Source organism: Eubalaena glacialis, chromosome 1, assembly GCF_028564815.1.
Source record: "Eubalaena glacialis isolate mEubGla1 chromosome 1, mEubGla1.1.hap2.+ XY, whole genome shotgun sequence".
NCBI lineage: Eukaryota > Metazoa > Chordata > Mammalia > Artiodactyla > Balaenidae > Eubalaena > Eubalaena glacialis.
The window spans coordinates 236,006,444-236,028,273 of NC_083716.1; the positions used below are offsets into that span (position 1 = coordinate 236,006,444).

The 21,830-nt window shown below is 47.1% G+C and overlaps 1 protein-coding gene across 4 annotated transcripts in view; it reads left to right on the forward strand.

The window, feature by feature from the left end:
- Window positions 1-21,830, forward strand: part of AGAP1 (ArfGAP with GTPase domain, ankyrin repeat and PH domain 1) — a 543,249-nt gene that overhangs the window by 333,778 nt on the left and 187,641 nt on the right. For all 4 annotated transcript variants that reach the window (XM_061188805.1, XM_061188822.1, XM_061188813.1 and 1 more), the window contains exon 10: window positions 7,825-7,929. In XM_061188805.1, the coding sequence (XP_061044788.1) occupies window positions 7,825-7,929 (105 nt within the window). The remainder of the gene's footprint in view (window positions 1-7,824; window positions 7,930-21,830) is intronic.

Below are 21,830 nucleotides of genomic sequence, written 5' to 3' on the forward strand. Positions count from 1 at the left end.
ATATTTGAGATGTCACAAAGCCCTTGAATTTCTTACTATGCAAACTAGTAAGAGATGTTAAAGCTTTGAAATTGGTCTGGAGGGTGAAATGATTCACAAGGAGGTGGTGTAGCTTCCGGTTGTGAGTGTAGACTATTGCTCCCGGCTCTTCCCACTGCATTGGTTATCTGTTGCTGGTAATTAACCCAAATCATAGTGGTTTAAAACAGTAACCATTTTATTATTGCTCATGACTCTATGGGTCAGGAATTTGGAGCAGGGATGTTGGGGACAGCTCGTTTCAGCTCTGCAAAATGCCTTCTAGGGCTGGGGCATACAAGATGATTTCTTCAGTCACATCTGGTGCCTCAGCAGACGTGGCTCCTACGGCTGGGGGTTGACGCCAGCAGGTCAACGACCATCGTGTATCCGAGACCCCGACTCTCCTCCATGTAGTCTCAGGGTCTCTCCCTTCTCTCTGTCTCCCTAGAAAAGTGGTCCAATTTCTTACAAGGATGCTAGGGCTCCCAAGGGCACAAAAACAGGAGCTTCCAGGCCTTCTTAAGGCTTCGGCCAAAACAATAACATCATTCCCACCACATTCTACTAGTTAAATTGAGTCTGAGGGCCTGGGATGACAGAGTGAGCTGAGTTTTTGAGGGTCATCTTTGGAGACTAGCTACTTCAATCTGCCCTCCCACGTGCAAAATACCCTCACCCTGTCCCCAGATTCACAAAATCTCATTCCATCACGGCATCTGGCTCAGGCTTGAATCCAAGATTGTGATCTACATCAGGTGCACATGTAGATGAGGCTCCTGGGATACGACCTTTCCATCTGAAGACCAGGTACTCAAGGGACACGTTATCATACATATAAACACACACGCACGCACACGTGCACTCACAGTGCTGACACCGGCACAGGAGAACCGCAGCAGGTACCTCATTCCAAAAAGGAGGAGAGGGACAGAACACCTGTGGATATTACTGGTCCACAGCACAGGGTGTGTTCTGCTCCCAGGGCCATCCTCCTTGGCCCTGGGCTCTGCTATCTGAGTCAACCTTCCTTCTCCATAAGAAATGGCCTGTGTACAGCTATGTAGCTTTCTCAGCCTGTACTTGGGTTGAAAGCCCAGGGCCTCTTTTCATTTTGAACCTTCTCTGTGCTTTTTATTTTATTTTATTTTATTTTTTAAATAAATTTATTTATTTATTTATTTATTTATTTATTTTGGCTGCATTGTATCTTCGTTGCTGTGCGTGGGCTTTCTCTAGTTGTGGCGAGCAGGGGCTACTCTTCGTTGCGGTGGGCGGGCTTCTCATGGCGGTGGCTTCTCTTTGTTGCGGAGCACAGGCTCTAGGTGCACGGGCTTCAGTAGTTGTGGCATGCAGGCTCAGTAGTTGTGGCTCACGGGCTTAGTTGCTCTGTGGCATGTGGGGTCTTCCCGGACCAGGGTTTGAACCCGAGTCCCCTGCATTGGCAGGAGGATTCTTAACCACTGCGCCACCAGGGAAGTCCCCTCTGTGCTTTTTAGTCCAAAGTGGTGTAATTCCTTTAAAAACCTTGCGGGTGTCCTTTGTATCAAATTACAAATTTTGTCCACTAGGCAAAAGTCAATCCACAGGTTCCTGTCTCTAATCCACAGGTCTTCTGGTAATGGGAAGGGTCTACCTTAAATCTTTCTGAGTTCTCAAGAAGGGGGTCTGACTGCCACACTCTTGGTGGGGTCTTTATTCTGAGATCACATCTCCTGCCATTCCCTGGATTCGATCTTTGTTCTGAGGCCAGTTCTTACTCTCAGAGTTTTCTACTGCAGGAAAAGCTGGGATTGAGAAACAGTTTTTCTCGTGGTCTGGTCCAGTGAGGTTTTTAAATCAGAAATATTTTTTCTAATTCTGCTTGAAAACTACCTTGATCTCCTCTCCCTCCTCCCATACTCATCAGAGCTCATCAGAGCAGTTAGCGTGTTTGGCATCCTGCTGGGAAATCTTAGCCACGTCCATCCAGGGGTTCACTACACATCCTGGCTGTGCTGCATGTTCCCACAGGGAGCAGGTCTGCTAACTGTCCGTCCTGACAGCACACAAGTCGGACCCCTTTCTCCAACCTCAGGGAGCATTTTCATCACGGTCCTTCCAGCTGTTCAGTCCCTGCCAGCCTCAGCCAGCTGCCTGGTTCCAAGCCAGTGACACGTGTTTTTGATTTTTGTTACAGCAATGCAGGATGCTAGTTGTGTTTTTCTAGTCTATTTTTGCCTAATACTCTACCCCAAACCCTAATGATTTGAAAAAACTATTATTATTTCTCATAATTCTGTGATTCAGGACTATGGACAGAGGCACAGCATGGATTCTTGGTCAGAGCTCCCCAAAGAAGAAGCTGCCAGGATTTCTTAAGGTTTAAACCCAGTGTAGGTAGCATCACTTCAACTGCTACTGTTGGTTAAAGTGAGTCTCAGGCACCCCTGAGTCAGTGTGGGATGATTTACATAGGGACACGAATACCACAAAGCCTGGTGCATTGGAAGCTGTCTTGAAATCAGCTACCAAGCTGGCTGTGTGAGTTGGGCAAGTTACATAGCCTCTCTGTGCCTCAGTGGCCTCATCTGTAAAATGGGGATAGTCATAGTCATTACCATCAGGTCGTCATAAGCTTTCAGTGAGTTAATACTTACTTGTAAGGCTCTTAGAGCAGCATGTGGCTCACAATGAGCCCAGTATTGTTTTGAAATAAAAAATTTTAAAAACAGATGCATAAGCCATACGAAATTCAAATAAAGCATTAACTGTAATTGACATCTACACTGGGATAGCTGGTCCACGAGAAACGATCTTAAGCAGGAAATCGTTTTTACATGTACAAAAGTGGCATCTGAAAGATAGACCAAGTATACATTTTGACATTCCGCCGTGCGGTTTTGCCCTGGGTCACACAGAATCAAAGAGACTTAGAATCAGAAGGGCCATTTACACTCGCTGATGGGAGCTGCCCGCCCGTGTGTCTCTGGCAGAGCGCCTTCCGGCCTCTGTCATCTTCTAGCTTGTGGGATCAGGGCTTCGTGTCCTTCAAAAGTTTAAAATGAACTATTTTTAGGGTTTTCCATGTTCCTGGTAGTTAGAGTAGAAATTGTGTAAGTCTGGGATGGCAGAAGCATGGGGGATCCAGTCTAGGGGCTCAGCCTGCAGTGAGGGGCTGCTGGCATGTTAGAGCATCCTGCTTCGTCGGTAGAAGTTTGTCCTAAAGGGAGGTGATGGGTTCTCTCCCTTCAGCACTTTGGGGGATGCTGCCTGTGCTCAGAGGAGAGTCCCACTGTGTCAGAGCGCTGGAACCTTTTGCTTTGGGAGGAGTCTGGGGCTTGGCTGTGTAGCCGTGTGACATCTCATTGGGCCTTTGTGGCAACTGTCCTTGGTCCCTCAAAAGAAGGGCAAGCTGGGGGCAGGCTGCACTCCAGAGTTACAGACGAGGCTCGCCCCCCGGAGGGCAGCGGAGCCCTGCTCAGGCAGCTCTAGGGGTCCAGACCCATGGGTTCACTGTCCCCAGGGATTCTTGAGCAGGGTGACCCCGGGCAGGGATCAAGCACAAATATTGGTCTAGCAGATTCAGGATGGAATGGTTTGACTTTCAGAGTCTCCTGTGATTCTGAAATTCTGTGATTCCCACTTGATACAAATACTCTCTAAAAATCAGGGTTCAGAATTAATTTAAGAAAAAAAATAGAAAGAAAGCAAAAGGAAACACATCTTTAATCCACAGAAGCTGTTTCCTGAGTCTCCTCATTTGAAGTTCAATTGAACCTCTGATTACAAAAGTTCATCCTGCTTGCTGCCTCCCATGCCCTCGACTCATCAAAGACCTCGTGTCTCATCATGTTTTTCAGGATGGGGCTCTTTTTATTATTTATGGAGAGACCACACAGTTTGCTGGTCTCTCCTAGTGTTTTGGCTGACCTTTTCTAAAGGTTCACACATGTAAGTGCAGAAGTGGACCCTGACGTCCAGAGCTGTGGGCATTAATCCACAGCCCTGGGCTTTCCTGGGACTCCCCTTCCAGGAAGTGCAAGCCTGTGGATGGCTGTTGTCTGGGTGATAGGATGGAGGTCCCACGTGGCCCAGCCGTGGGAGGTCCAGCACCTTGGTCCAGACCCCACTACCGCCTTCTGCTAACTCTTGGCCGGAGGTCGCAGACACAGAGGTGCCTGCGTCTGGCCTGCAGACGTGTTGGGTTTGACCTGAATTATACGCAGATGGTGTATAATCCGTTGCTGACATTCTAAAGTAAGGAGCCGTCACATAAAGCTCCAGTTTTTCTTCTTCTCTTGGGTCATCAGGAAATCTGGAAACGCAGATGCGGACCCTGCGTTCCCTGCTCAGTCCGGGGCGCCGTTCCTGGACCGTTGGCTCCGCTGTGCCTCGTTGACCTTCTCCACCCCATCAAGAGGTCTGGCCTTCTCCACTTGCAACAGCCTGACCACCCGCTTCCTGGAATCTTTTAGTAAGCTGGAGATTTGCTTCCATAAATCCTCGTCCCGGTCTCCCCTCTCTCCAGGACACTCAGAGTTCAGGGCATTTTCAGGGTACTCTTAAGATTTAGCCAACAGAAACCCCTTCCTCTGGATCCATATACAGTGTATTTTCAGGAACAGATTTGAGTTTGTTCATGTTAGAATGGCGCTTATCTGTTCTTTCACTGCGTGGATATAAAATACCAGACCGAATGCTACTGGTATTTTATATTCCCTTGCAATCCTGGATTCTCAGTGCCCTCTCAAGAGAGGAACCAGACTGGAGGTGCCTGCCAGGATGCTGGGTGACCCGCCGCTCTCAGGTTTGGGATTCGTGCCCTGGGAGGAGGGGCTGGTGCTTCGAGACCGAAGGCTGTAGGCCCGGCAGTGCTGGGGACACTGGTCGGTTTGACCATTGTGGTCACTGCCCACAGGCCAGAACTTAGCAGCCCAGTGTAATGGCAGGAATGAAGAGGGCACGGTGGCTGGTCCTGTCACTTCCCATCACTAACGAGCTCCCTTACCTCTGTGGTCAGAGTACATGTCTGGAACGAGGGAGCCGTCGTAACTGTGCTACCCCTGCCCTGCTTCTTACGGGGAGCGAGTGAGAGAGAGGACATGACGACGCTTGGAAACGCATCAGCACCTGCTAGCGCTCAGGCCACTGAAAGAAAAGTGCGCCTTCCCTGGTCCAGCTCTGCCCAGACCAGCAGCTGGGCGACCCCATCTTGCGTGCAGTGTGACGTGGGGGGCCAGGCGGCCAATCGGTTCAGTCTCTACTGCAGTCTTGGGAGGGTGGGCTCTGAGGGGTGGGATGATAAACCCAGCTGGGGCCAAAGCTGAAGGGCAGAAATATGGTTCCTAGGCCACCAGGGTGTTCAGGTCTGCTGAATGTTGCAGCATTTGAATAGTACGTGTAATCAGAGATAATCCTCCAAGGTGAACCACGGAATTTATTTAAGATTGTCAAGATTTGGATTTTTTGTTTTTCAACAAGACATTAAGTTTTCCTAGGACCAAACAAATTGGCCTAATTTAATTTCCCAGAAAACTATGACGTCGTCTCTTCACGTGGCCTCCTGATGAATTTCCCTTTATTCCCTTAAGAAATAAGTCGTTATGCCTTTCACCGGAGAGTGTAGGATTTGCTTCTGAAAGTGCCCACGAGCTAGCTGAAAGACTTCTCTGTACGTCCGTCTGCACGGAGCCCCGGGGTGTGACCTGCGGCCTGCATTTCGTTTGAGGCTGGAGGAAAAGCTTTCTGAGGCCCAGGGCAGCGCTCAGCCACCAATGACACATAGTAACCCCAGCCCCTGGTACTGTTGGAATTCCAGCTAAAATGGATGGTGGTGGGAAAATGTGAGCCTGCAGGAGAACTTGTGTCACATTTTGTTATGCTACGTTTGAATATCTTAGAAATCCCACCAGGGAGGGACATTTCATGATTTTAAGTGTTGCCTTTTCATTATCACTAATTCATTGTCACCAGTGGCGACCACCCCTCTCCCACTGGTTCTTACTACGTCCTGGAACTTGTGTCGCCTTGGTTTGTAAGTAAAAGTTTCCTCTGGGCCTGGTTCCCTTTGTCGGTCTCTGTGCCATGTTTGGTTTAATATTGGTTGAGATTCCAAGAAATCAAGGTCTGCAGCTTTTTGTCACGTGCTTTCTTTAAGTAAGAACTTGGAAAGAAATGCTCTTGCAAAGGTTTACTTGTCGGTTGCCTCAAACTTTGAAATGTTTTCTTTCAGCGACAATACACATTTGTGGTCAGAGTCCCGAGTTGTCCATCACATGAGTAAAATTTGGTGTAAAAATAATGTCACAATATTGGTAATTAATTGGGACTTAATTCTATTGCATAAAAAACGCTTACTTGATTTTTTTCTTGTATTTTGCTTCCTGATGGATAGAATCAGGAGGCGGATGGAGGCTGGTAAACGTTCCCAAGGGGACTCGGGATGCCTCTCCTTCTTTAAGGTGTCGGATTCTATTTCAAACTTACAACTTTCTTTCTGCCTCGATCTGGGTGCACTCACTAGCATTAGTCTTACGCTTTCTCAGTTATAATCATCATCATGTAGGTTTATAAATGGGCAGCAAGAGGAAGAGCAAGGAAGGAGATTCTTCTGTTTTCCTTCTTCTCTGTGAACAGGAGTCAGACGAACCCAGATATGAGAGCTCAAGTTGAAATTGACTGAGTAAGGACGGCGCGAAGCCCCAAAAGGGAAAGAGAAAGTGCAGAGTCAAGGTGTTGGGCCTGGCAGAGCTCAGGGCTGCCTTCGGTTTTCTTTTTAAATTAATTTATTAATTAATTTATTTATTTTTGGCTGTGTTGAGTCTTCGTTTCTGCGCGAGGGCTTTCTCTAGTTTCGGCGAGCGGGGGCCACTCTTCATCGCGGTGCGCGGGCCTCTCACTATTGCGGCCTCTCTTGTTGCGGAGCACAGGCTCCAGACGCGCAGGCTCAGTAGTTGTGGCTCACGGGCCTAGTTGCTTCACTGCATGTGGGATCCTCCCAGACCAGGGCTCGAACCCGTGTCCCCCGCATTGGCAGGCAGACTCTCAACCACTGCGCCACCAGGGAAGCCCCCTGCCTTCGGTTTTTTTAACTCAGGAAAACCTACAAACAAGGCGGAAGGTTTGCTAGGAATTGGTAGTTAAAACAAGAATAAATTCTCATCAGTCATCTAAGGAAGACTGGATTAAATATACTTCAGAAGTGTGTTGGTTTCAAGTTTTGAATGGTTTTCAAGAAGCCCTAATGTGATTTCATTAAAAATGGGTTAAAGTAAATTATACACAGTTCATCTATTAAATGCCATTGCTAAGTTTGCAAATGGAATTTCATTTTTAATAAATTAAGATCTGAAATGAAAAACTGTAAAAAAAAATGTTCTTATTTGTAAATATCATAAGGTAAGAATATGGTTACTGTCTTATTTTTAGAAAAGGAAATGTAGGTTCCTTTTTAATACCTTTAGGGGCTCCATGTGCTTATAACTTAGTTATAAGAAAAGGTATGATGTAGCACATCAGGGTGGTTTGTATTATATTTGTTGAACCAGTGGCATATCTTAGCACTCATTAATGTCACAAAGTTAAGTTCTGCACACACATACACAAAAGGAAATTGGTTGACTATAAATATATTGTATGAAAAAGAAAGGAGAAAATCAAATTACCAAGCTAAAAATGTGTCATTTCCATTTTAAGATGGCAGAGAGGAAACGAAAGTTTAACAATTTAAAAATTACCTATGTGCCTACTCTTTTTTTAAAAAATGGACACAGGACTTTATAATTTATATTTATTAATTTCTGTCTGCCTCCTTTTTCCTTACAGGGCATGCTGCTGAAGCGAAGTGGCAAATCACTGAACAAAGAATGGAAAAAGAAATACGTCACCCTGTGTGACAATGGTGTGCTGACCTATCATCCAAGTTTACATGTGAGTATTGCTCCTTCGGAGAAATTAGCAGGTGTTGGGCTGTGAGGGGCAGAGGGGGTCCCGGCACAGTCAAACCTTTCAGCTCTGTTGGAGGTTAAAGTAGTATTTAAATGAGAGTAAAAATTTTAAGTGAGAGTAAAAAGACAGGAGCAAGTAGTAAAAGAGAAAGGAGAAAAAAAAGAGATCTGTCTGAAAATCTAGACTAGGGAACCCAGGGTCAGCTTGAGCAGCTGAGAACAAAAACAGGAATTAAATGCAATTCCTGAGTCAGTTTTTATTGTCCGATAAGAACACATACCAGTTCGTGAGGCAAGTTCGTTTTCTCTGTGTAATAAAATCTCTTATACTGGTGATTTTTATAAGATAGATTAAAAGACAATTAATTTCATTATTGGGGGAAAAGTAGACATTCCACCCACGGTGAGCTCTTCTAGAAAGCTTTGGTAAAACCTGAAGACGGGGTGTAATGACTATTCCAGAACAACACATTCCATGAATCCTGCGTGATGTTTATCTGCCTTGATGTAGACAAATGCATAGATTAGAATATATAGTATTAGCTGGTTGTTTGATTATATCACAGTGTTAAGCTTTTCATTTTAAATACTTAAAAAAAAATTGCACAGTGATTGGCAAGAAGTTAGAGGTAAACATAATGAAGAAGATGAAAATCCCCAAATACCCACTGGAAAACATGACTGCTCACATTTCAGGGTGTATATTCCCAGCCATTTCTACACTCTGTGCTTTCTCCTTCCACAAGCATGCAGTCATCCTGTGCACATGGCATGTGGCCTGCTCTCCTAGACGATGCCAGATCATAGGCACCTTCCCATGTCAGCAAATGTATGCCCCCATTTTAAATAGTTATATAACATTCATTCTGCACATGTGCCCTAGTTGACTTAACAGTATCTCCAGAACAGACATTTGGCAAGTAAATTTACATGTTGAATGATTTTTGCTGTTGTAGTAACTCTAATCAGTGTCCTCTTTTGACACTTCTGTGCCCTCATCCATTTCCCGCAGATTCCTAGCCATAGCTTCCCTGAGTTGAACAGTGTATGCTTTTATGGGCTTTGGGTATGTAGTGCCAAATTCCTGGGAAGACGGTATCAGTTCATCTCCTCTGGCTTTTTCCCCTGCACTTCAGAAACATTTCCCTTTTTAAAAAACCTTTCCGATAGGATGGGTAACAAATGGTACCCTCGCTGTGTAATTTGCTTGCTGGGGTGAATTGCCCTTTTCCCTCTTGTCTTACAGCAGTGGCTTCACCTTTCTGAACCGTGTTAAAAAGCATGTGTTTCTTTAGGTGTCTCTGGGGTGTTTCTCCTGTGGATGGCATGCTTCCCATGCTTCACCATTAAGTAGACTTTTGAGATATATACTCCTTCTTTTACAGAGGAAATTCCTTTGTGCTTGATTTATTTGGGGCTATTTGGGGAGTAGAGTCAGGCTGCTTCTCCAGTGACCTCCAAATCAGAGACTTAATCCCATCCCATGAGACCTGCCTGTGACAGTCCTGTCCCCCTCCAAGTCTTTGGGGTTCTCTCCGCAAAGCTGCTCCATCAACAAGGAGGCTGCCCTTCGCCTGGCGTAGTTCTTCCAAAGACCCTGTCAGAGAGCAAAGCCTAATTATTGACCCCTTTGCTTTATGTTACTTAGAGGGAGACGTGCAATCACCATCTTCTTGCTGGGAAGTAAAAAAAGTGAGATCTGATTGACGATGCATCTTAAGTCACCTTACGCTCACCTGCTAAGCTCAGGCGCCATCGGAGGGGCATTTTCTCCTTCTTGCCAAGGGGGAAAGATGGTAACAACAAAAGATGGTACTGGAACATTCCTGTAGGAGGGCTGATGCCCACTTACTTTTCATCTCAACCTCTTGGTGATATAATCACCATCAGTTCTTCAAAAATTCTCCCACACAGTCTGTGTCTTGTGATGGTCCTCAATGCCATCTTTTTTTTTTTTTTCCTATGTATGCATGGATATTATTGGAATCCAGAAGAGGAGCACAGTGGGGCTTTGTTATGTAATTGTAGGGCAAGCAAGAGCCAATGTCATTTTCAAGTGCATTTCAGTTAATGCCAGTCTCTTGGGAACTGGAATTATTGATGCAGGTACACAGTTCCCTGAGGGAGTGGCTTAATCTAGAAGTGGATTTGAATTACTAGAGCATGAAGGGATGGCATGACCTTCATTGTAATCCTTCACTGATTTTGTCTATACAGCTAAGCTTTGGGTGAAGGTTTAGAGGGCAGTGAGTTTCAGGTATATTCTCTGGCAGGTACCTGGAACGGATCTGTTCTAGTCTAAGTTGTTGGGAGCTACAGATCCCCAGCAGCTGAGTTAGACTGGCATTCTTTGGTTCCAGATGGGAGGAGGTATTCAAGGGGATGTCCAAGGGCAGAAGCCTGATTTTCCTTAATAAGAAATTTGGGAGCCTGCAGATGTGTTGCAAATTCAAGTCCCAAAGTTCTGCATCATGGAGAATGGCCCAATTATTTGAGTCTGGAAAATTTTAAAAGGTGATAGAACCAAATGGTCTCAAATACTGATCACACAGTATCACTCACTCCCTGGGTTATCTCCAAGATGTATTATGGCGGAAAGACCGCTAAGCTCATTGGCCACTTGTGCTGAGGACCTAAGTGGTTAAATGTTGGGGAAATCTTGCCCAAGTTGGTGGCTTTGGGTTTCAGTACTGTCGGTTATCACCCTCTTACTGGCCATGGAGCAGGGGACCTGCATTGATCTCAAGTAGCAGAGCCTACAGCCTGTTCCTCTCCAGGGAGCCAAGGAAAAGAACTTGGCTAAACAGTCTGACATTTTCAGATAGTTTTCTACAAAGATTGTGTCTGTCCTTGGTGGAATAACTGTGCCAGCTCCTGTGTATCCTCGTAACTTTTGATGATGAGGTAATTTATTTACCAAAAAGGAAACTGGCATGCTCTTGTGAGGGTGGGATTCCAATAAGGTGATGCGCCTGTAATGGGGTGGGGTTGGGCGTCTGAGAGTAATAGGCTTGAGATGCATCAAACGTGTATCATTCAAACAGATGTTAGGTGAGGCCTGTAGCAGCCCCAGCGGCCCCTTCAAAACCAGCATTTACCTGTTGCCGTGTGGCTCTCTTCTTGGTGGGGCAGGCATTTATTTCCTGTGCACACATGCACTGCACACGGACTCCATCAGGCTGGACCCTGACTCTTATCACGAGTCACCTTCGACGTGGTGTCCTGTTGAACCCAAGTATCTTGGCGGGGTCTTGCACACAAGGAAGACTGGAGCAAGAGTAAACGACTGAATCAAGCTCGCGTGGAAATAGGCCAGCGTGGTGAGGGCCCTGAATTGTTTTATTGCAATCAAAGTGCGTCACCTTCAGAGTGTTGCCTGCATCAGAGAGCGTGGTCTGTAAGGCTGGACCCCCTTTGCAGGGGCTGATCTAGACAGCTCCTTTGTTAGCTAGCCAATTTAAAATCCCAGATGACCACCCTGACCCGTGCTCCTGGACCGACAGGCAGGCAAGGCCAAGAGTTTATGAGAAGGTACAGAGTTTGCTGCTGGACAGAGCTGCCCCACAAGCCTCTCTCCTTCCCCAGCCTTGCCGTATCAGCCCCTCAGCTCCCCTGGGCTGCCAGCGATGCTGGTTTTCTCAGATGTTTTCTTGGACAGGATGCTCCAACAGTACTGGGCTCTACCTTTAACTTACTTTGGGCACTGTAGAAGCAGGAGACTGACCATTTCCTTTAAAAAAAAAAAAAAAACACCCACACGACTCTTGTATTTTTTTGTCTTCGTTGGATGCCCTTTAAAAAAAAGATCTCCCAGAAGAGGTCATTTCTATTCTTGAGGGAAACAGATACGGTTTCCTTATTACACAGGTGTCTGTGGAAGTGTTTATGTAAAGATCATCCTTTGGACCCGAACCACAAGTTTCAATCCCAGCAGATGTCTCGCACGCGTTGGTGGGGTAGAAAACAGACCCAGCCTTTGGACACAATAAACAGTCAGTGTGTGGCCCCAGCTGTGTGCCCAGCTTGTGGAATCCTAGCAGGATGACATGCTCTGGCTTGTCAGAAACTGTGGCTTCAGAAACAGGCTGGCAGTCATGAAACTGGGGGGCCTCAGCTTTGCAGCCGGCAGTGGGGTTGGTGTGAGACCAAGTTCACTGAGTGCTTGGAATGGGTCAGCTGCCAGGGGATCTGACGCTGGTCCCCCTGGACGGCCTGTCCCCGTCAGAGCTCACATGCACAAGATTAATAGAAAGGGACCTCGAGTGGTGTCCCCAGGACATCACTTCCCACTGGTCACCATAGCTTCAGGTTTCCCTTTCCTTCTGGCACATCCTTTCACATCCACGTCTTCTTCCCAAGCCCTCAAAGTCGGCCCAGTTTGACGGCATCATCCCAGATGTGTCTTTCTGTTTTTCACCCCAAGCCTTATCTCAGCTCCTACACAGATTATTTAGGAGCCCAAAATCCCTGGTCCCTCTGACACACAGCTTGGCCTCATTCTGCCATTTCTGTAGCACAGGTGTCCCTAAGCCTTCCCTGTACCGCAGATAGACGTCATTGAAGGAAGCTTTTTCACCCCAGGCATGTTTCCTGTCGTTGAAAACCTTAAACAGTTCTCTTAGGGAGGAGAGACCCTCTCGGAGCAGTGGAATAGAATCGCCTGTGTGTGGCCAGATCATAGGAAGTGATCATCTGGAAATCAGAGGGAAAGTGGGCCAAACATTGATCCCACCCAGACGGAGAAAGTTCCCTACAAGTTGATACCAGCGATGCCTCTGGACCCCAGATTTACTCACTCTGTGGTCCGTGAAGTCTCAACCCCACCCTTCGCCCACTGCCACCCCTCCTGGCCTGCTTCCGCTCTTCCCCAGAGGCTCAGGGGCCGTCAGCAGTGGCTGCCTTGGGCTCATGGGGTCCCCCTCCCTCCTGCATTGTAGGTAGAGAGGAGGAGATGCAGGCACAGGAGGAAGAAGTGATGGTGGATTTCAACCTAGGTGTTCCTAAAGATCGATGGTTCCCGCCCTGGGGAAGGATAGCCATGGGGTCTGATGGCAGGGGCAGAATAGCTGAGCAGAGCAGCCGGTGGGGGAGGACTGAAGGAACCCACAAGTCCATGGCATTGTCTCTGTAACTGAGTGTATCAGCGCCTGGTCTGTGGTGGACCTGGGCTGCCGCCTTTTCAGAAGGTGGAACTTGCCTGTGAAGCTTCAGCTCACACATCCTACCCTTCTGCACACAGTCAGGCTTCATTTCTTCTCAGTGTGCATTTTAAGGTGGACATCGAGAAACTGGCTGCACAGCGTCTGCTCTGGAAATCCAGAGAAAGAATCCTTTAACTGCAAGGGGATGCTTGGCGTTATTGTCTTCTCAAGATCACTCCGGACTCTTAAGAGTGTGTGCGTCTGAAATTGTCACCAGGAACCCCTAGCAAATGGAGGCTCACCGAGTCAGTTGGACTTCTAAGGACACCCCCCGTTCCAAGTTTGGAGTTGCTGGGTGGGATCAGTTTCATGGTAAGACAAAGACCCGGGCTCAGAAAACAAGCCAGTTGATTTGATTCGTCTTTCTTTCTCAAGATGCTGTTATTAAATTAAATAAAACCTAGAACGCAGTTTAGATAACACATGGAAAACTCAACCAAGATAACGAAGCTGCTTTGGCTTTGTAAAGTATCCGGCTGCCCTGGTTTTCCTAGGATGCAGGACGTCCAGTGCTAAAACCTGGGAAGTCCCAGGCAACTGGGAGAAGTTGGTCACCCGTGCTTCAGGACTGACCAGCTTAACTGCTCTCTCATCTCCACGTGGCATTTTGCAAAGACAGCCCTAAATATATAAATAAGACTGAAATAGCAAAAAGCAAGCTGTTGGGCTTCCCTGGTGGCGCAGTGGTTAAGAATCCGCCTGCCAATGCAGGGGACACGGGTTCGAGCCCTGGTCCGGGAAGACCCCACATGCTGCGGAGCAACTAAGCCCGTGTGCCACGACTACTGAGCCTGCGCTCTAGAGCCCGCGAGCCACAACTACTGAAGCCTGCAAGCCTAGAGCCCGTGCTCCGCAACAAGAGAAGCCACCGCAATGAGAAGCCCGCGCACCGCAACAAAGAGTAGCCCCCGCTCGCTGCAACTAGAGAAAGCCCGCGCGCAGCAACGAAGACCCAACGCAGCCAAAAATAGATAAATAAAAATAAACACATTTTAAAAATAAATAAATAAAAAGCAAGCTGTTGACTTCTGCAGCTGCTGCTCTGTGGTCTGTATTTTTTTGATCCTCGGAAAAATTGTACAACTATAAGACCTTTAAAAAGCCCTACCTGCTTAACTTTTTTGGGGGAGACACGTCTTAGTGTCCCGAGGTTTTGTGACACTCTGCTGGTTCCTAGTCTGGGTGGGTGAAGGGCAGCCTGTTCCGAGAGCCTTGGATTCCCTTTCTGTGGACTTGATTGTGAGCCTTAGGGAGCACCTTGATAGAAAAATGGAGAGGATAATGAGAAAGAACTTGGACCTCGGGGCTGCACAGTTCAGCGTCGCCACCCATTCATCTTCCGTGTCGAAGGAGCTGCCGTCGAGGGCACGGCTGAAATTCCTGCTGACAAAGGTGTGTGCGGGGGGATTCCTGAGTGGACCTGTAAGAGTTCTCTCTTGGCTGCAGGTCAAGCCAAGGACTTTATGGTGCCCGGACCAGGAGGGTTCTCCCAGCTTCCTCCTGAGCACACGTGCCAGGTGTGGACAGCCCACCTGGCTGACCTGTGCTTGAGTTGCTCACACTTTTGGAATCCTCCCTCCTGGATTTCTTTCCCATTCTGTATGTTGCCTGAGTTACAGCAGCAGCTGGGGTGCTGTCATTTCTCCCTGCCCTGCAGAACTGGGCTTTTCCTTCTTACAGGACATTCATTCCTAATCAAGTGCCTTAGACTCTCCAGCTCCACAAAGCCTCGCATTCTGCAGGTTGCTGACATTTCCTTGTTTTTCCCCCATGGACTTGAACTCTGAATTGTTATCAGAATGCTGATTTCAGTATAAGTTTCTAGTTTCAAAATCAGGCAGAAAAATCCACTTGTTTACTGATATGGATGCCAAAATAACAAAAAGATGTGAGATGCTTTCCTAAGTAGGTATGCTTCTCAAAAGAAATAGTTAAAGGTAAAAAGAAAGATACCTTTTGTTGTAAGAAGAACAACTCTTGCCTGTACCCACTGCTGGTAACTGTCATTTAAAATAACACAATCCCGGGAATTCCCTGGCAGTCCAGTTGTTAGGACTCTTCCGCTTTCACTGCTGAGGGCCCGGGTTCAATCCCTGGTCAGGGAACTAGGATCCCACAAGCCTCAAGGTGCGGCCAAAAGTAAAAAATAAAATAAGATAACACAATCCTCACATAAAATGGGGACGTTTTACTTGAGGATTGAGCATTCACTAAGAATCAGTCCCTTCAGCCCACTGCACACCCGTGAAGGGAGACCCCCATCTCTTGAGGTGGTGAATTGAGTTACACGTGGAAAACCTCTCCCTTGTTTTCCCCAGCACATTGCAGAAGCCAGGCTACAGGGCTAGACAGACAGATTCCAAGCCCAGATTTCCAGATGTAGAAGCTTTGAGTCATGGAATGACTGATAACCCTGAGAGAGAAGTCAGGCCTCCCTTTCTTTCTGAGAAGATGCTGTCTGGCGTGTCCTGGCTGTGTCACACCGCGGCAGTCAACCTGCTTCGTTCTGTGATGAACGATTACGGGATCTTGCTACCCCTGTAGAAGCCGCAGTGCCGGAAGCTGTCCTCGGTCTGCACGTTCCTCTCCAGTCTGGCTTCTTGTGTTTCTGGTCTGATGCTCGTCATGCAGGTGGACCTTCATGCCCTTTGTCCACGGGAGGTACACCTGGTTCCCAGGCTGCCCACCTGTCCTGGCGCCTCTCGCGTCTGTACCGCTTCGTCTAGTATAGCCTCACCGAGGGCAAGGACTGTGCCCGGTCCCCCGTCTGCCCAGGGCTAGCATGGGCTCAGCACACAGGCCCGGACGTAGGGGCCACGTGGCAGGGAGCATGGCTGCTCTGGAGCTTCATGTCAAGTCTTTGCTCCTAGGCGGCCTGCGCTCCACACCTGTCCTTGGTGATCCTGGCTCTGCTTTAAAAATTCTGGTGAGACTGGGACGGAGAAAGCCACCCACACTGCACAACTAGACCTCCCTAAGAATAGATTAGCTTACGTCAGGGCCGGAAGAGAGCACACACACACAATTGGCATTATACGGATGCCATAAAATCTTAGAGCAGTATTGGAACCCAGAACAATCCATGTAAAGGTAGGTTAGGAAAATATGTAGGCATCAGGGAGCAAAGGTCTGGAGCTTTATGGCAACAAATGAGCACTTCTGTTCTCCAGTCTTACTGCCTGTTTCAGACAAGTGGGAAAGGGTTTGTAAATGGTACATCGGACCGCGACAAGTACATTGGACCACGACAGGTGTTTCTGCAAGAGTTTCTCAGACCGGCAGGAGTCAGCTCTGAGAAGCACCGAAAATCCCAAGTGTGTCTGCTGCTTCTGGGCCTGAAGGGATACGCCCTGTGTGCGGGGCTTTGTCGAGGATGGGACAGAGGCTCACGTCCTTCAGTCTCCAGCGTTCTCTGCTTCCCCAGAAGCAACCACAGGCCCTTTATCCAAACGGATCAGTTTCAGGGCAGACCTGGCCTTTCAAGCCAGTGTTGTGGGAATCACCTCGAGGACCTGGAGGTGTTGATTTGTCCACCTCAAGGCATACTGAATGCTCAGCCTTTTCCAGGGCAGGAACCGAGGCAGCTTACGGCAGGCGCTTGATGGGAGAGTGTATTCTGAATACACCCCCCCTGTAGTCAACGTAGGAGCGTAGGCTCTTATGTTTATACACACATGGCTCTGGGCGGAACTTCATTCAATGTGTTTTATCCACAGAATGAGATCAAGGTGTGTTGGATCTCTGTGGCCTCGAAAACTTCATTACCTCCTTCCGTCTTACAGTTCCTTCCTTCCTTGATTTCCGAGGCATTCCGTCAGCTTCCCCCCCACCCCAACCCCGAGTCGATACCTTCTGGTTGCAGGTGGACAGAAGCAGCCACGGACCGGGCCCCCTCAGTTGTGGTTTCGGCTCTTGGCACGGCCCCATCCCCGCCGTGGCGGCCTGGAGGTGCCCCTGTGGAGCCCTGGCACTGGGCAGCTCCCTGGAATCAGGAGGCGCCTTTCGAGGTGGTTGCTCTGCTGTCCTCTGTTTCTCCACCGCAGTCCCTGGGAATTCATCAGGAAGACCTCAGAGGTCACAGTTAGAGAGACGACTTCCCACCCCCTACCTGTCCTGAACTTTCAGAACTGCACGTCTGCTCGGTTCTCCTGGAGTGGTACCTGCCCATCGCGTTTCCCAAAACCTGTCCACACACAGTGCAGAGAAGAGCAAGTCTTCCCATGATCCGTCACTTGTAATTCACATCACACGTTGATTTCCGTCCCTGCATTTGTTTCTTTTAGACGTTCCGTGCGGAGAGGATTCCCGCTTCGCTTCAGACGGCGTCCTTGCTCCCTAGCAGGCCCCTCCGGGCCTCCCCTGCTCCCTCAGTCACCCGCCATCCCTCCTCCACAGCTCTGGTTTTCTTTTAGTTCCTGGCACTGGCCGTGTTCTGGGGGCTCCAGGTCCTAACAGATGCAGTCGCTGCCACCAGCAGTGTTCCTTCCTGCACCCCCTCCTGGTGGTGTCTTACATGTCACTTCCTCCCGGAAGCCTCCTCCCCTGCTAGGCCTGTGTGGGCACCGCTGCTGTGTGGCCGCACCTTACCCTCTGGCTCATTTCCCTGTTCTCTTGCCTTATTTCATGGCCCCGATCCTCCCCCAAAACTGGGAGCCCCTCGGAGCCAGAGACATTTTGGGTCTTGTTGCCAGTGTTTCCTTCACATTGAGCCAGTACTGTTTTGTCGAAGGAATGAAAGAATGATGGCACGATTAGCCGTACGCGTGGCCTGTCCTCACATCTGTAGGCCTGCAGTTCTGAAACTGTAGGAAAGGAAGCCGCCATGCGATGTTTTTAAGCCACAGAAAAGTGTCACAGTCACTTCCAGGCTCCATTTCTGCAGAATGAAGAAAAGGTCACCAAGGTTGGAGAGGAGTCTGAGATTTTTTTTGGTTTTGTTCTGTTTTATTTGTAGTAAAATACACATCACATAAAATTCGCCATCTTCACCATTTTTAAGCAGATAGTTTGGGAGTGATAAGGCCATTCCCAGTGTTGTGCAACCATCACCACCATCTGTCTCCGGAACTTTTTCATTTTGCAAAACTGAAACTCTGTCCCCATTAAACACTAACTCTGAATTCCCCCTCCTCCAGCCCCTGGCAGCCACCCTTCTACCTTCTGGTTCTATGAATTTGACTATTCTGAGTACCTCATAGGAGTGGAATCGTGTAGTATTTATCTTTTTGTGACTGGCTAATTTCACTTAACATCCTGTCTTGAAGGTTCATCCGTGTTGTAGCATTTCCTTCCTTTTTAAGGCTGAATAATATTCCATTGTATATACATACAATACCATTGGATATATACAGTCCAGGGATTCAACCAACTGCAGATAGAAAATATTCGGGAAAAAAATTCCAGAGAGTTCCAAAAAACAAAATTTGAATTTATCGCATGCCAGCAGCTGTTTATATAGCATTTACATTGTATTGGGCATTATAAGCAATCTAGAGCTGATTCAAAGTATACAGGAAGATATGTGTAGGTTATATGCAAATACTATGCCATCTTACATAAGGGACTCGAGCATCTGCCGATTTTGGTGTTCATGGGGGTCCTGGAACCAGTTCCAGGTATACATACCACATTCTGTGTTTCCATTTGTTGGATGGACACTTGGGCTGTTTCCTCATCTTAACTATTGTGAATGATGCTGCTGTGAACATAGGTGTACAAATACCTCTTTGGAGCTTGAGGTTTTAATGTAAAAACTACAGTGTGGGAGAACTATTGAGAATGGCTGAATTTAAAGATGCCCAGCATTAACGAGGGCCCTGGATGAGAAATACCACAGAGAAATTCGCTAGGCCCAGTCATGAACATGGTGGGTTCTGGAGGTTTAATAACCTGAATGATGGTCTGGAACCCATGTGGCATGCAAACACCCACCCAGCCCTGCCCACATGGGCCATGGGCTCTCTCTGTGTTTGCCAAGTGCCCACCAAAGGTGAGGGAGGCCGTCCCTCTCTGCTCTTTAGGTGACCTGGGAAATATTTTTGGCATTCATCCAACGAGTTTCAGATAGTATGATAAATTATTTCTCCCGTATATCAATGATTTCAAACCCATGGAATGATACTGCCACAGTAGTATACATATTTTCAGGGAATAGCTACAACTTTTGTTAGAAAAAAATGACTACTGAAAAACTCATACCTATTACACATACACAGAAATGTTAGATTCTTTATCAAAGTCTTATTTCTGCCCTGAGGAATTCCTTGTTTATCTTAGATAGCCCTTGGGCTTTGAAAGTGTTTAGATTGATGGTTAAAATGGCCAAAATGCAGGCTCACCGTAGTACACGTTGTCTTGATGTTGAGAACAGAGTGACCATAAGTAGGGTGAGATCAGACAAGTAAAGTCTTCATATCTGTTTAGAAATTAGACCACCAGGTAGCCTAGACCCTACCTAACTTAAATTTTTTTCTGCATTAAAAAATTCTTCTGCCTTCTTGCTTTTCAAAAAAAAAGAAATAAGTATATATATGTTTTTATAACTGTACAGATTTAACCATGTAGCTTGTGGATCTGAGTAAAGCTTCCAGAGGAGTCCTTGGAATATTGTCTTATCAGTACGCAGCAGGATGCTTCATCCTTGTACCCAATCTGTATCACTTTGTTTTCCATTTCGGGCCTTTTGAGGGTTACTAATTTTGGCCGGAAATTCTTGCGAAAGGTAAATAAATCAAACCCATCCATTTTCTTCACTGACGGCAAGTCGCTCCGGAGAACTCTCAGTGGGAGAGATCGGACGTGGGGGACAGTGCGGGAATGTTCTTTTTCCCTGCTGCCAAGAAATGGAATTTCATTATTCGACTTTGTAAGTATGTGCTTCTCCAGTTCTAACCTGGTTGCCGGCTGGTTGCTACAGTGTTGGGAAGGAAGGAGAGGTGGAGATGGAGAGACCTGCTTCTTCTCAGGTGTGCCTGTGGCCCCAGATGGAAACCAATCAAGGTGCGATTGATGTTCATTAAGTGCTTGTCAAAACTGAAAAATTTTCTAATCAACAGCCATCTAGCCGCGGCCCCGCCGATGGCTGGGAGTACCGCCTCTGCCGCAGCGGCTGTTTGCCTGTTACAACTCTAGGCTAAAAATCCGCTGATGATTACATTAGGCTAAGCTGCGAAGTAAATGAACCATATCTTATTTAGGTGCCATGAGCTTCAGTGTAGTCCTGCCCCGCAGGGAACTTGATAGCGTTTTATGGCTTTAAAATTAGTGTAGCTTCCCATTTGCTGCAGGGTGCTGCCTGTTATGCCTTTGAACTCAATAAGCAAAGGGAAGGGGGCCTTTTGTTTTTCTCCCTTATTTTTCTCCCTTGCATTTTAGCAATTTTGTTTTGCATCTTTTCCAGACGGCATTTTGCAATAAAAATGTCTGACTACCCTGTACATGCCTCCCCCACCAAAAAAAAGAAAAAGGAGGAGGGGGGAGAAAAAGACGAAGAAAAAGTAGAAAATGTCACGCGTTTGCAGAGGACAGTTTTTTTTTTCCTATGCTGTGAAGTGAAAACTAGCTTTGCAGGTCACCCCCGTGGCTTATCCTGTCGGAATGGCCACCCCCAGTGGAGATGCTGCCCGCACTTCGGGAAATGCCCACATAAAATCAGAGGGCAAGTATTTCAGTATTTTTATTGGACAAGGGCAGTAAGAGCCAACATTTCTTAAGGGCTTTGGCATTCTTTCAAGCTCTTTGTATATTGTCTCAGTTAATCAGGACAACAATCCCATGAGGCAAGAACTATTAACACCCTTATTTTTCAAGATGTGGAAATCGGGACCCAGGCTGATTAAATAGCATGGCCCAAGCCCACAACTCCTAACAGGCAGAGGCTCCCAGGCACTCTCACTCTGAGGCCATCCTCTGGCCCGGGGGAGGCTACCTTTGTTTTCTGTGGACATCCATCCTTGGTTTAGGAAACCAGAAAACTATGTTCATCAGTGAACTGACTGCTATTCATCTGAAATGAATCTGATCATACTACTGTAAACCACCTTGGCGGGCAGTAAGTAGTGTTAGGAAAACAGAATCACTCCTAAAAGAGCAATGCATCAGGAAAAAAAATAAACAATGAGACTTCCAGACAGGCCTAGTGAAAGTTTTGAAATTAGAAGAAGTACTTAAATTTTGTGATGGGCAAAAAGTGAAGTGGGAATTTTTCTGTCCTATGTTGGGTCAAATGGTAGAAGAAAAGGCTTAGCGATCATTAGTGTCCTCTGAAGACAGACGCGTGGGCTCTTCTGTCTTAAAAATCTGTTTCTTCCCTCTAGGATATCGCTTGTCACCACCCCTTCCTTCTGACACTCCTTTAAGTGGTGTCCCTATGCTTTTACTCCTTCCCATTCCTTTGCAGTGTCTGAGGTGCTTTCCTGAGTGTGTAAATCCTACTTCTTCATTTCTTCAGTAAAAAGTCACTGTGTGTCTATCTTGTGTCAGACACTTGCTTGGTGCTGGGGATACTGTCCCTGCTCTCACAGAGCTCACAGATACTAAATAAATATACAAATAAACATAAAAAAGAAAATCTGTTTCTTTAAGTGCTTCATGTTCTAGCAAATTCATCCCAAGAAATCTGAAGTTTTATAGAGGTTCAGATCTAATTATCATTATGGTGAACATTCCTACATAACTCAGAATT